This window comes from Peromyscus maniculatus, chromosome 1 (genome assembly GCF_049852395.1).
Source record: "Peromyscus maniculatus bairdii isolate BWxNUB_F1_BW_parent chromosome 1, HU_Pman_BW_mat_3.1, whole genome shotgun sequence".
Lineage (NCBI taxonomy): Eukaryota > Metazoa > Chordata > Mammalia > Rodentia > Cricetidae > Peromyscus > Peromyscus maniculatus.
The window spans coordinates 195088351-195101000 of record NC_134852.1 but is presented as its reverse complement, the minus strand read 5'-3'; the positions used below and the strand labels follow the sequence as shown (position 1 = coordinate 195101000).

Here is a 12650-nt window from a genome sequence, read left to right as displayed (position 1 = left end):
CCTTTGCTCTCCTTGCTCTCATTCTCTGCACTGAGGATTGAACTCATGACTTTCTGCATGGTAAACATATGCTATACCACCAAGCTATACAACCAGAGCACTTATATTCATTTCTTTAGTCCATTTGTAAGTTAGAATTTGTTTATATACAGTAGCAAGGAGGGAACTCCAAGGTGTGATACTTAGACAGAAAGGGTGTAGGAGAACCTACTGGCCCAAGCAGACGTCAGGGTAGGTCTTTAAATATCAGGAGAAAATCAGAACTTCTTTTTTAAAAAGCAGAGTTTAGAATGGAAACCTCCTTTACCTGGAGAAAAAGGTCCTGTTGGGGCAGATGCAGCCCTTTTGAAAGGTCATTTGGAGTCCCTCAGGAGAAAAGGCAAGCTGGCTGGAAGCCCCACATAGCAAGAAAGCTACCTGGGGACATTTATGAGCTGGCTGTGAGTAAGCAGGAAGATGGCACTTTAAACACTAACAGCCAAGCCTGTGCTCCAAGTGGACATCATAGAAAGAAAGAATACAAATACAAATATGTGAACAAAAGCATTTGTTAAAAATGATCATACCCAGTGGTGGCCCACACCTTTAATCCCAGCATTCGGGAGGCAGAGCCAAGAAGATCTCTGTGAGTTCGAGGCCAGCCTGGTCTACAGAGCAAGATCCAGAAAGGGCACAAAACTACACAGAGAAACTGTCTGGAGGCGGGGGGTAGGGGGGATCATACTCAGGATTTGAGAGAGTCAGATCCCAGACCCTTAAGGTACTCTGTGGCTCACAATGAGAAGGTAGCTGTAACTGTGTATATGGCGTGGTCTAAGCAAATCATCATATACACATCTAAATATGCAGTAAAAGTGCTGAGTGGGCTATTCTTCACCCCCCTCGTGTTCTTCCTCTACCTGAACCAACTTATCAGGAAGGAGATTGTAAGGACAGCCAGGGCTTAGGAGGAACTGCAGGATGATAAAGACCACACCATGCAAAGGGACAGTGTGTTCAGAGCCTTCTTCCCGGAGTGCTCACTTCACCTTGTACTAAGAGCAATTCATGTCACCAGTGTTCAGGCCTGGCTCAGGAGACCTTAAATGAAGCAGCTCTGTCATCGGAAGTAAATTCAGAGCGTGACAGTCAGGGGTTACTTAACCCCCTCTCACCCCGACTGCAAGCATCCCTACCCCTCCTGACACCAGCACTACTTGGCCCTGGATGCGCTTTGAGTAAACTGTGGGCTTTCAAACCCCAGTGTCTGCACATCTCCCCAGCGCAGTTAACCCAAAATCTCTGGGCTGGGGCTCAGGCTGAAGTGATTCTTAAAGCTCCCTTGGTGATTCAAATCTATGACCAAAGTTGGGCACCACTGGCCTTCCATAAACCCTGGGACAGGGCCCCAGATGATTTACGTCTTTGATTTCCCCATCCAGGCCCCAAGCCATTTTACCAAAGGTGTGAACGTGCCACGAGCCCCTAGGGAATTTTCCATGCCTGAGTAAAAGGCTGAGAGCTGGTTTTCAAAGCTTTATTGTTTGTTTTGTTTTAAATCCCAGATTAGTAATGTGCCGATTATAGGATTATGAAATGATTTTCTATTTTACAGTGGCTTGACATCTTAAACCAAGATGTTTGCAGGTCCACAGTTCTCACTGTGTTTCCTGAGAGTTTTCCATTTGTTCTTAGCTCCAAAATGTATTTTCTTCCAGCTCACTTCCAACAGCTGCAAGCTGTCTGTGTAGCTGTCCATCATGGCTCTGGTCTGTCCCCATCCTCACTTACTTGGGGACCCTCTGTTCAGGCAAGGATTTCTGTCCTCTCCCATAGGATGAATTCTTCATGACACAGCCAACATGGCTCTGAATAGTTGGCGCTAAAGTCAAGGGGAGGGAACTAAGGGTGTAGGCAGTTCTTGTAGACCAAGAAGAGACTGCCTTGGTCTTCCCTGTGCTTGGGTGACAGACATCTATAACTTCAAAGATGTGACAAGTTCTCCCCCCAAGTTCATTCCCAAGTCCGGAACTCATGCTTCTGGACGTCAGAAGGTGGCTTACTCCACGTAAGGAACCTGCAGCACAACACTGCAGGCCGCTGCCGAACGGCAGCAGGCACTCGGAAGAGCACCCTTCCATTCTTCTTGCTACTAAAGAGGCTTAGAGTCACAGCACACATTGACATCTGTGGATTCTGCAACAGAGGCTAGGTCACATGGAACATTGTATTCTTTTCCTTGGAGGGTCACACAGAGCACCTGGTATTCTAGGGAGCACGTCAGAAGCCAATAAAACTGAGGTATTGATCTGCTTGCTTTAATAGATTTCGAGAAGTATCGCGGGAGCCGTGGCCATAAAGTAACTGGTCTACTTTGAGTGTGGCTCATAGACTAACTCATCCTCACATTTGGAAAAACTCTGTATACCTGCACCCCGCTGTACGGGAATGCTTTTCCCCACATCGCCTCTCCCTGTTTCATACAGAGAGGGCTGGGGAAAGACGCCTCCCTCTCCAAAAAGGATGCATTAACTCTCAGACAATGGAACACTGAAAATAACACAGGAGGTTGGAAGCATGAGGGAAGGAGAGAGGAAATCTGGCCCGGGATCTGGAAAAGCCTGAAGTTTGGGGGCCACTGTGCTTAGCCAGGATAAGCCATGCTTCTAGGAAACGCTTGTGGTGTGGGAGGCCGTTTGAGGCTGCAAGATAAGCTTACAGAGGTTTGGAAGTACACACATTCAGGGCTCATTTTGTCTTGGAGGTAGCAAATCTCCTCACATAGTACTAGCATACAGAATGCCTGTGGGGTGAGGACAAAGGCCACAGAGATACACTGGGACCAGACCACAGAAACTGTTGAAATCCAGGCTAAATTTGATTTTCCTTCTATTTGTGTTTTTCTTTATAATGTGTTTATTATGGTTTCTTTGGCCACATATTTGCATGCTGCAGTGATTTCTGGCTTAGTGGGCAAGGCCTAAGTCTGTTATAATTGACTTCATACATCACAAAGAACTATGGAGATATGAGTAATACCCCTTAACCACCTTGGTGATCGTGGCTCTGTTCTTTAACAGTGGGAATAAGACATAGTTAACTGTGGGGTGATGTCTCTGCAGTTTTTATATCTGGTTTCTAGTGTGCCCTGCGGTTTGAGTGTGATATGCCTATGACATGGAGTTTGAGATGGTTGCAGAATCAAATTTTCTTCTCAAACTGCCCCCAGATGAGTCCCTCATCTGTTGAAAGTTAGCAATATCAATATAAATCCAGGTTTCTTAGCTAGGCACTCATCTTGTCTGCCAAGAGTGGAACACCAATCAAATCATACCCCCCGAACCTACTGTATGCAGAAAAAGCCCATCCATATCCCTCACAAGGAACCCTGTGCCTCGTGAAACAGTCCTGGTGGGCAATGCGGGGTGGGGTGGGGGCATATCACAGGTCTTGAGACCCTCGGTGTGCCCTTCAGAGGGTAGAATGAAGGGTAAATGATTTCATCAGCTTCAAGCAGTGGGGCTTCTAGAGGGGTGAAGGGATCCAGAAGCTTTCTTCCCATCTTTCCTCTCTTGAGAGTAAACTGAATGGAACGCAAGTGTTCCTGAACTGCTGTGGTAGGCGAAATGGCCGGACAGCTAAGTAAGTATTGCTGAGGATGAAGAAAGGGAGTGTAGCAAACAGAGCCTATGGAGGAAGCCGCTTCTGATGGCGCCTGGAGGAAGAATGGGCTTTGTGGTAGGGTCTCCCTGATCCCAGATTAGTCAAAAGCTCAGGGAATTCTCAGGGACACATGAAAGGAACTTCCTTTTCTCTGCCTCTCCTGGAGCACTCCGGGAGGGAAGTGAGTCTCGGGGTCCAAAGCCTGGCTGGGCCCCTCTAGACTCTAACCTGGCCCTGACCTGGAGAAGGGCGGGGCAGCTGTACACACCAGTTTCCCAGCCCAGCTCTAACAGGTGCGGCCCGGGGCGGCGGGGGACCCGAAGCCCCGGAGAGCCTGGCGCCGCGGCCAGCGACTCCGCACCTGCGGCGGGATCCCCCTAGGCCTACTGGCTGGGAAGCCTGCACCTCAGCGGGAACTGCAGCCCTGCTTGCGCCTTTCCTTAAGATTGGGCCCCACTCCAGGCGGGACCCGGGCCAAGGGGGCCACAGTGCAGTTTGGGTTGAGGTCTGATTGATACTGCGATTTGTTCCTTTGACACGCCAAGCACAAGATACACCTCCCGGCCTTGGGGAGACTGAGTGAGGACAGCAGGGACCAGAGAACAAGTTTGGCTTCCTGGGAGCAGCCTTGCAGGCTGGCTCTCCCCTCTGTTGTGTAGGACAAGAGTGCCCCCTAGTGGCTCAAATGCAAGCACAAGGAATTAGTGTCTAGCCAGGAAAAGGCACCTGTGTGTGAAGCACACATGCACATTAACCCACACATTATTTGTTCGGTCTCCTGTCCCTACCCCTTTCTTGCCCTCAGTCGCATTATTTACAATCCAGAAGCCTACAGGAAGTGGCCTAGAAACCTATCCAGACCTGCACATTTAATGTCTGCGATCTAGACTGAATTCAATTTCTGGACTTGTAGTCTGTTGTCTTTCCCGTCTGGGTTGTAGTGCTTCTGACTGTAAAGTTACCTTTAATATTTATTTTATGGACCATTGGTTGTGTGCGTCGATAGATAATGAAGAATGAGATAGTTACCGGCAAGGATAAGCAGCCACATTGCCATCCAAGTTGAGACCCCAGAAGTGCCAGGAATTATGGGACACTTTTGAGGAGCGCTTGTACCTGATCTGAGTAACAAAGATAATCAAGAAAAGGAGTTGGGGGCTGGAGACACGGTTCAGTGGCCACAAGCAGGTGCTGTTCTTGCAGAGCACCCAAGTTTTGATTCCTAACAGCCATGTTGAACAGTTTCCAGCCTCCTGTAACCCCATCTCCAGGGAATTCAGCGCCCTCTTCTGGGCCCCATGAACACTTGCATTAATGTGCAAATACCACCTCCTCCATGCACACCTAAAAATCAATCTTTAAAGAAGAAAACACAGCGGCCGCTGGGGGAAAGTTCCAGGCAAAGGAAACAACAAAGACAACCCTGAGACTAGAAACATTTACCAGAGAAACTGCAGCATGGCATGAAAGGTGAGGAACTAGAATGGGTAGGTGTTAGAATCAGTGTCTAAGGAGCTAGAGGTGTTGATAAAAGGCCAGCTTATGGGAACTTCAAATGTTCTTCTAAGAGCCATCGAACATTTGGACAGGGGAACGTCATGCTCCGATTTCTGTTTGTTCAGGATCATTCTAAATCAGGCATTGAACTTTGCCTTAGGCTAGCTGTTAGGTATGGGCGGCCTGGCTGACAAATAGCCAAGACAAAGGAGACCTGGGGTTCATCTGATCTGCCTGTCACTCATTCTCTGGAGAAACCTAAACTCAGAGAAGGCAAATAACTCATCCTAAGTGGCTGAGGCAGAGCTGGGATCTCTTTATCTCCCCTTGGAGGCCCCCCAAAAGTTCGGTCAAAATCAGACACCAGCTCTCAAGTCTGCTTCTGATAGAACAACCCCACAAAAGCCTGAGCGCGCACACACACACACACACACACACACACACACACACACACACACACAAAGAAAGAACGAACACAAATTGCCTTCATTAAACTTCCTATTCTGGGACCTGAGGAAAGCTGGGCCCCGTTTAAACACCCATGACCCCTGAGAACCATAAGACATAAAGACCAGACACTGCAAACGTGTGATGGGGGTGACCCGGCCGAGAGGCCCCCATGGAGAGCCGCCAGGGCAGAGGGCTTGACTCCAAACTGACACATCGAATCCCATTTCAATTAAGACGCAAAAATGAGAAAACAAGTGTAGAAATTGGAAAGTAACTCAATCTTTATAAAAACAAAAGGTGATAAAATGCAGTTGTCCCAATATTTGGGTAGTTTAGACACCCTCAGCAATTCTGGGAAGTAGGGAAATTAAGAGAAATAGTTCAGCCTTGGCTGGGTCACTTAGCGTTTGCTTGGAAAATCATGATCCAGTAAGGAAGCCCTAGGAGATGATGAAAACATGATGATAAGAAAGGCTTTTAAAGAAAGAAATGTGAGTTGGTGAGTGCCACCTGAAACTAGCCAGACAGCATGTAATAGAAAGAGGTGGCCAAGAGGCCAGAACCCAGCTTACCTGCCTGTTAGTGCTGTGACCCTGCCTAGGCCACTGGCCCTCTCTGACCTGTCTCAGTGGGGAAGCTACAGACATACCAAAGCTTTGCTGTCGCACAGGACCCTTTAGCAACTGTGCGCCGAAGACCAGGGAAGACTACAGTGAAGGGAATCTCTGCAAACACCGGGCCTGCCTTTTCCTGGCTGCGTGACTCTGATAAGTTTTAACCCTCTCAACTCTGGTTTGCTCACATGGAGCCGGAGGTTGCTGAACACCTGGACTGAACAGCCCAGGGAAAGCAAACCTGAGCACCCTGCCCCGTACACAGAAGTGGTCCCCCATCTGTGATCTTTTCTTCTGCCACTGATGTGATTGCACACTATGCAAGTGGGTATAGCTGAGACACTGTTATAGTTAGCATGATATGATTTCACTGGGAGACAAATATTAAATGATGAACATCAGCAGAAAGAGGAGGACAGAAGTGATAAAGCACATTGTCCCTCTTTAAATGAAAGGATTTCAAGATAAGGACATTGAGGACTCAAGGTCTCGCAGAATTAACTCATGCCAACCTAGCTAAGAGATGGCCATATAGATTTTTTTTTTTTTTTTGAGATGAAAAACTCTAGCAATGATCAATGGCCTCCTGTCAGGTGGGAATAAGGTGTCTGGGGAGTGACTGAGAATCAGCGGTAATTCAGATCTTATCTAACATCTCCACTGAGGGCAGAGTAATCGCTAGTTAATAGAATCTGTAGAGACACCCCACAAACCTCTAGGGAGCCCTCTAGAGCTGAGACACTAATGGAGGAAGCCTAGGAATTACGCAGAGTCTCCAAGACCATTCACTTACTCCAAAAATGTTTATTCCCTGCCTCATGGCTTTGTGTGCTATGCTTTCACAGTCCAGTGAAGGACAAAGCAACAATTCCCTACACCCCAGAGAAGAGGGCAAACGCTAAGAAAGCCCAACCCAAGGCTTAGAGAAGGCTGTCCAGAGCAACTAACACCAAAGCAGACCTCAAGGACTCACGCAGCTCAGCTGGGAGAGCAGAACTGGCAGTTGCCAGCTAAGGGAAGGCATCATCTCTCCAAAGAACCCACAAACAAAACTGCAAGCCACTTAATGTGCACAAGCCAGGGCAAAGGTGCCCAGCTTTTTCAAGGAGAGCAGCCCTTTAAAGTGCAAACAAACGCCTTACCTTCACACACCGGTCTTTGTCATATGGTCTCTCTTCGGCTGGAGAGAGGACTCACCAGTTAATAGTGTTTGCTGCTCTTCCAGAGGACCACGTTTGGTTCCTAGCACCCAAATCTGGCAGCCCACAGCCAGATGGAAGTCCAGCTCCACTGACCCTTGTAGCCTCTGTGAGCAGCCCCCACATACACAGCATAGATATAGATACGTAGTCACATAAATAAAAAGTTTAAAGATTTAATTATCTTTTAAAATGGTAAAAATGTCTTTCCTCACAAAATAATAACTTTACAACAGTTTAAGTGAACCTGTGTCTTATTAATCCCAACCACATCCCTTGAATATTTTAATCCCACTGTTTATATCTGTTTAATATTTCCCTTTGAAGAAATTTATTCCATCTATGTACAAGGCATTTTTTAAATTCTAAGCCCATCTTTGCATATACATGTATTGATGACCTCCTTACATTAACTGCTCATCCACCACCACATGCTCCTGTGGGCCACAGCTGGACTGAAGCCTAGAGACCACAGGACTGAGACTGGAGAAGCAGCTGGAGTCAGCATCAGAGAGGAGAGATGGACGGTGTCAGGCAGAGCAGTGACAACAGATCATCTATAAGCAGGTGGCACAGAGACAGGCTAGGAGGCAGGTTAGGGACGAGGGCAAAAATCAGCAGACTGGCAAACATTAAAGACGGGATAGGTTTGCCCCTGGCTGTGGGGGATGGGGACGCAGTCTCAGGGGACCCCAGCTTTCTAGCTCGCGTGACTGGGTAAGTGGCAGTGCTGTCACAGAGCTTTTAAAAGCAGACACAGAGCTTGTGTGACTTTGAGGCTTCTGCAGGCTGCTAAGTAGACATACAAGTCCAGAAGAAGGGCCTGGGGCAGAGATAGAGCCTCAGGAAGGGAAGACCTGTGAACAGTAATCAAAGTCATGGGTGTGGGTAGTGCACCCTAAAAGGAGCACACGGCCTACGAAGAGTCCGGGAACAAAGCACAGGGCTCTGTGTCCGAGTGGCAGGGAATCGAGGGGTGTTCCCATCAACGAGACACAGCGAAACAGCATCCGGATGGAAGAGAACCGTAGAGAGGGAGAGCGGTGGAGGCAGAGGAGAAGGGCTCTGCGGAGGGAGCTTGAGAAAGTCGGTTCCACACAGAAGCCAAGAATGGCCAGGAGCAGATGTACAGTCCACAGTGCCGTGAGGAGAGTAACAGCCAAGCGCCTCCTGCTGGCCTGGCTCTGTGTGCCTCCAAGGCTCTTCCTGCTTGTTAGTTCAACTCCTTCACACTACAGCTGGGGGACATTCTTACAGGAGCAGAGGCTGCAGGGCAGGGCAGGTAAAGGATTTGTCAGTCAGCTCCTGAGTTAGTGACCCTGCTCCTAAAAGTAGACGTTTCAGTCCAGGGTCCTGTCCATGCTCCCACGATGAGGAAACTCCGGAGCGGCCGATCCAGAACAGCTACTCGTTAGTACAGATGACTGAGCATTTGCTTACCAAACTTTGTTCTGCGCTTCCCAGAATCCAAAGGCATTGGTGCTCTAGCAGCATCTGAATCTAAAGTGTGTTACCTAATTCCTTGCACCTAATTCTACACATAAGGGAGAGCACTGAGGTTTGCAAGCAGAGAGGTGATGTACATTCGCACATGCTTTAGAGAGTTAATTTAAGTTATGGAACAGCTGGTTGTTGGATACTCACACCACCTGAAATAAGAAACTAGACTACAAAGATGGACTTCTTTTACATCTGGATCCTCCCCTGCTTTACCTGGCTTGCTGCTCCAATAAGAGTAAACTGTCTTCACGGTGGGGAAGTAAAGGCATCCTGACATCTGGAGTCAAAAGCTTCTTAATATATTTGATGAAGTCAGTACTGACCTCCGGGTCCATCGCCCACCCCCACACCATCCAGAGACAGTTCCTGCTTGCTCATGCACTCCTCAGTCATTCCAGCAAGAGAATGGGCTGTTCCTTCTGGTCTGATGGAGCTCCTCAACCCAAGTCTACCCATGTGGGACCAGGCCTGGAGCTCTCCTCTGCCCCACTCTTCATTGGAAGCAATTCACAGCGCATCTGTCTCTGGGAGTCCACTGCTCTGTCAGGCATGGGTCTGATTTTCTCTCTCTAAGCTTGTTGGTCATTTGTAATGCAGAAGGAACAGCAAACAGAGGTCTCTATATCACTTGATAGTGTTCTGGTCTCCTTATAGCTCAAATGCCATCATGCAGAGCTGTCGCCGTGAAGGTTGAACAAGGACCAAAGACGGTTGTCACTGTGCAATGCTGACTGATTGTCTGAAAGTGACTTGCAACCTTATTTCTAGATTCTGATTGGATTTTTCTACTGACCCATAAACCTGAACTTCTACCTAGGACATGAGTGTCAGGAATGGATGGGAAGCTGTTGAGATTCTGTAGCTTAAGTCAGTGATGGTTGCTATTTCCCTCCCGTTCAGCCTAGACGCGCCATTTGTCTTTAATAAGTTTGCTATGGACGTGGTCCCCTTTCTATGAGCTGCAAATGTCCAGTTACACAGAAAGAAAGTTACACACAAGCAGGGGAGGCGAGTCATGGTCACAGATGCCCACATGATCACCTACTTTGTTGTGTTGCGACAGTGGAAACATCTATTAAGTATTAAATGTGAAACTCCCTCCTACACTTGAAACATTGGAACTGTTAGCTTGTCTTCGTCACTTTCAGAATAACTCTAAACAAGTTGCACGCCAATTTTCTTACCTGTCAGAGAAATTAATGAAAGATGCAAGTATGTGATAATGGATCCTCTATTTCCCCTGCTCTAGGTCAGTGCAGCTCAACGGCCAGCCCTTAATGATGGTGGACGACGGGACCCTTCCAGAACTGAAGCCCCGTCCCCTGCGAGCTGGCCGGACATTGGTCATCCCTCCAGTTACCATGGGCTTTTATGTGGTCAAGAATGTCAATGCTTTGGCCTGCCGTTACCGATAAACAACCCTCTGCTCGTGAGCTCCTGGTGGGCCTGCTGGACTGCCTTCTATTCTCCCACTCTTGTAGCGCCCTTATTCCTCAGCCTCTGCTCCCTCCCCGCTGGAGTCAACCTAGACTTTCACTCCAAAGAGACTAAAAGTCATAGTGTGAGCTTAGCCTAGGTAGGTGGCACCCATCCCTAAGAAAAATGTAGACACCCTTTATTCCTATGCAGAGATAAAGGTGTGTGTCTGTTGATGCACACCTCACAAACAGGCTGGGAGCACGCTTTCAGAGCAGTGTTTGCAAACAGCTTCCTGTAGTCCTGGTCACACAGCAACGTAACTGCAAACCCCAAGCCCTAGCCTACTGCTGCTGCTGCCCTCAGCAGAGGAGGATGAAGGAAAGAGTGAGGGAGGGCTGCAAATCCAATCCTCCTCTGACTCCCCCTTTGTCTGCTTCCTGCTGCTGCCTTGGGTTTCCTGACACCTCTCTTCCCATGGGGAGCAAATGGGTGAGTCAGCTCTGGCCTGCTGGGTGAGCTGTTTATATAATTTCCTGGCTGATGTATGAGTGTGTGCATCTGGGTTTCTGACAATGGCATCCATCACTGGCTATTCCTCTGGGAAGCGGGTGCTTCACAAGTAGAATTACAGTCATACTCCGAAGTCTGTAAGGTTCTATTCCTCTGTGACTCGAGATTCCCTCAGGCCTGGAGTGGGAGTCAGGTAACAATATTCATTGAGTGGAGAGCAATGTATTAGTCTCCACAAAAAGAAATCATCATTCTTCATGTTGCCAGGAGGGAGAGAATTGTAGTACAAAGAAAAAGCACATGGCAACATCCAGCACATACATGCGCGCGCACACACACACACACACACCAATCTAATAAAGCAATTTAGACCTTGCCATCAAACTGAAAAGATTGCAAAGACTCAAAACATTAAGCCCTTAGTTATTTGATTGACGGTGTGAATCACAGTCATCGTAAACATAGCCAAATCTTTCCACTTCTTCCCACATAGCTGAGTCTTAGTGGCATTTACTAGGGAGAAATCCCATCTGGTCACATCCCAGGTGAGTGTACTTAAGCATGGTACAAAGTTTTCAGTTGGCTCCATTGAAGAAGAACAGGGAATTGGTCTGATAGCAGAACTGAAAATGATAGGTGGAAGGCTTCTGAGTTGGGCAGGCAGGAGGACTGACTTAATGTCTATGGTCAGGACTTTAAATTAGCTGTGGGGTTTGGGAGTCTTTGGAAACAAGCTGCAGCGGCAGAGACTCTGTGGACATGACTGACCTCAGGATAAATGCCAAGGAGGAGGATGCTCTTAAGAGGAAGGGGATCCTTGACACTCTCCTGGGTGCCCATGAGTCAGTGACAGGGTTTTGATGTGAACAGACGGGCCTGAGGGAGAAGCTGAGGCCAGTCGTGAGGGAGGCAGCAGGGGCACACCTAAGATGTCTGAAGAATAAGGATGTGGTCCAGTTTGCAAAGTGAGAGGCAAGAGGAAGGTCAGACAAACAAGGTCCCCAGCGCTTTTCAGTGTAGAGAACTGGGAATTTCAGGGGGTTGGGGGGCCCATCGTAGTCTGTACAAGGGAGACAGTGGGTTCGGATTGTGATGTGCTTATTTTCAGTACAGGAGGGGCATCACACAGCAGTCATATCAGGGCAAGAACAGAAGACTCAGGACGGGCTGGACCCGTCAGTGGTCAGCTTGGAAGCATCTGGAGATGGGGGCCCATGAGACTGCTTACCCAGAAAGGCGTCCAGGAAGCTTCCCTTCCCAGGCACCTTCCGTGGAAGCTCCAGACAGAGAGAAGTGTTGATACTGGAGGTAGGAAGGAAGGAAAAGAAGAGAGGTGTGGGAAAGGGAAAGAAAACAAATGGATGGGTTTTCCTCGAACACGTATCAAAATCCCTTCCAGGTACCTGTCTGGGGGCAACTGCAGGGCCCCTGATAACTGCAGGGTAGCCAGAGCCTCCGAGTGCCAGGCCCTGGGCTAGTTTGCTTTCATGTCTAGAACCCCCATGACAAAGCTTCTCTTGTCCTCCCGTGCACCTGTGAGGCATGGAAGAGTCCTTACACAGCCCAGCATCACCCAAGGGAATGAATTTGCTTGAGGAATAATCCAGAACCGGCCTACTTAGTCACCCAGCTCAGTGGCTTTTCATGTCACAGACTTGCCCCTCACCTGGTAGACTCTGCTTGCCCAGGATAGCCAAGATGGAGCCCAGTGCAAACACATTTTCTGTAAATAGGTGCTGATTCTTCACTAAGCCTTGCAGAATGTAGGTCATTTTCGCTGCTTTTGTCTTTCTCTGTGAATTAAAAGCTGCACCCAAGA

At 48.3% G+C, this 12650-nt stretch overlaps 1 protein-coding gene across 3 annotated transcripts in view; it reads left to right on the top strand.

Annotated features, from left to right (window-relative positions):
- Positions 1-12650, top strand: part of Hpse2 (heparanase 2 (inactive)) — a 630225-nt gene extending 617575 nt beyond the window's left edge. For all 3 annotated transcript variants that reach the window (XM_076563135.1, XM_042263859.2, XM_042263852.2), the window contains one exon: positions 10152-12650. In XM_076563135.1, coding sequence (XP_076419250.1) covers positions 10152-10317 — 166 coding nt within the window. In that variant the 3' untranslated portion in view covers positions 10318-12650. The remainder of the gene's footprint in view (positions 1-10151) is intronic.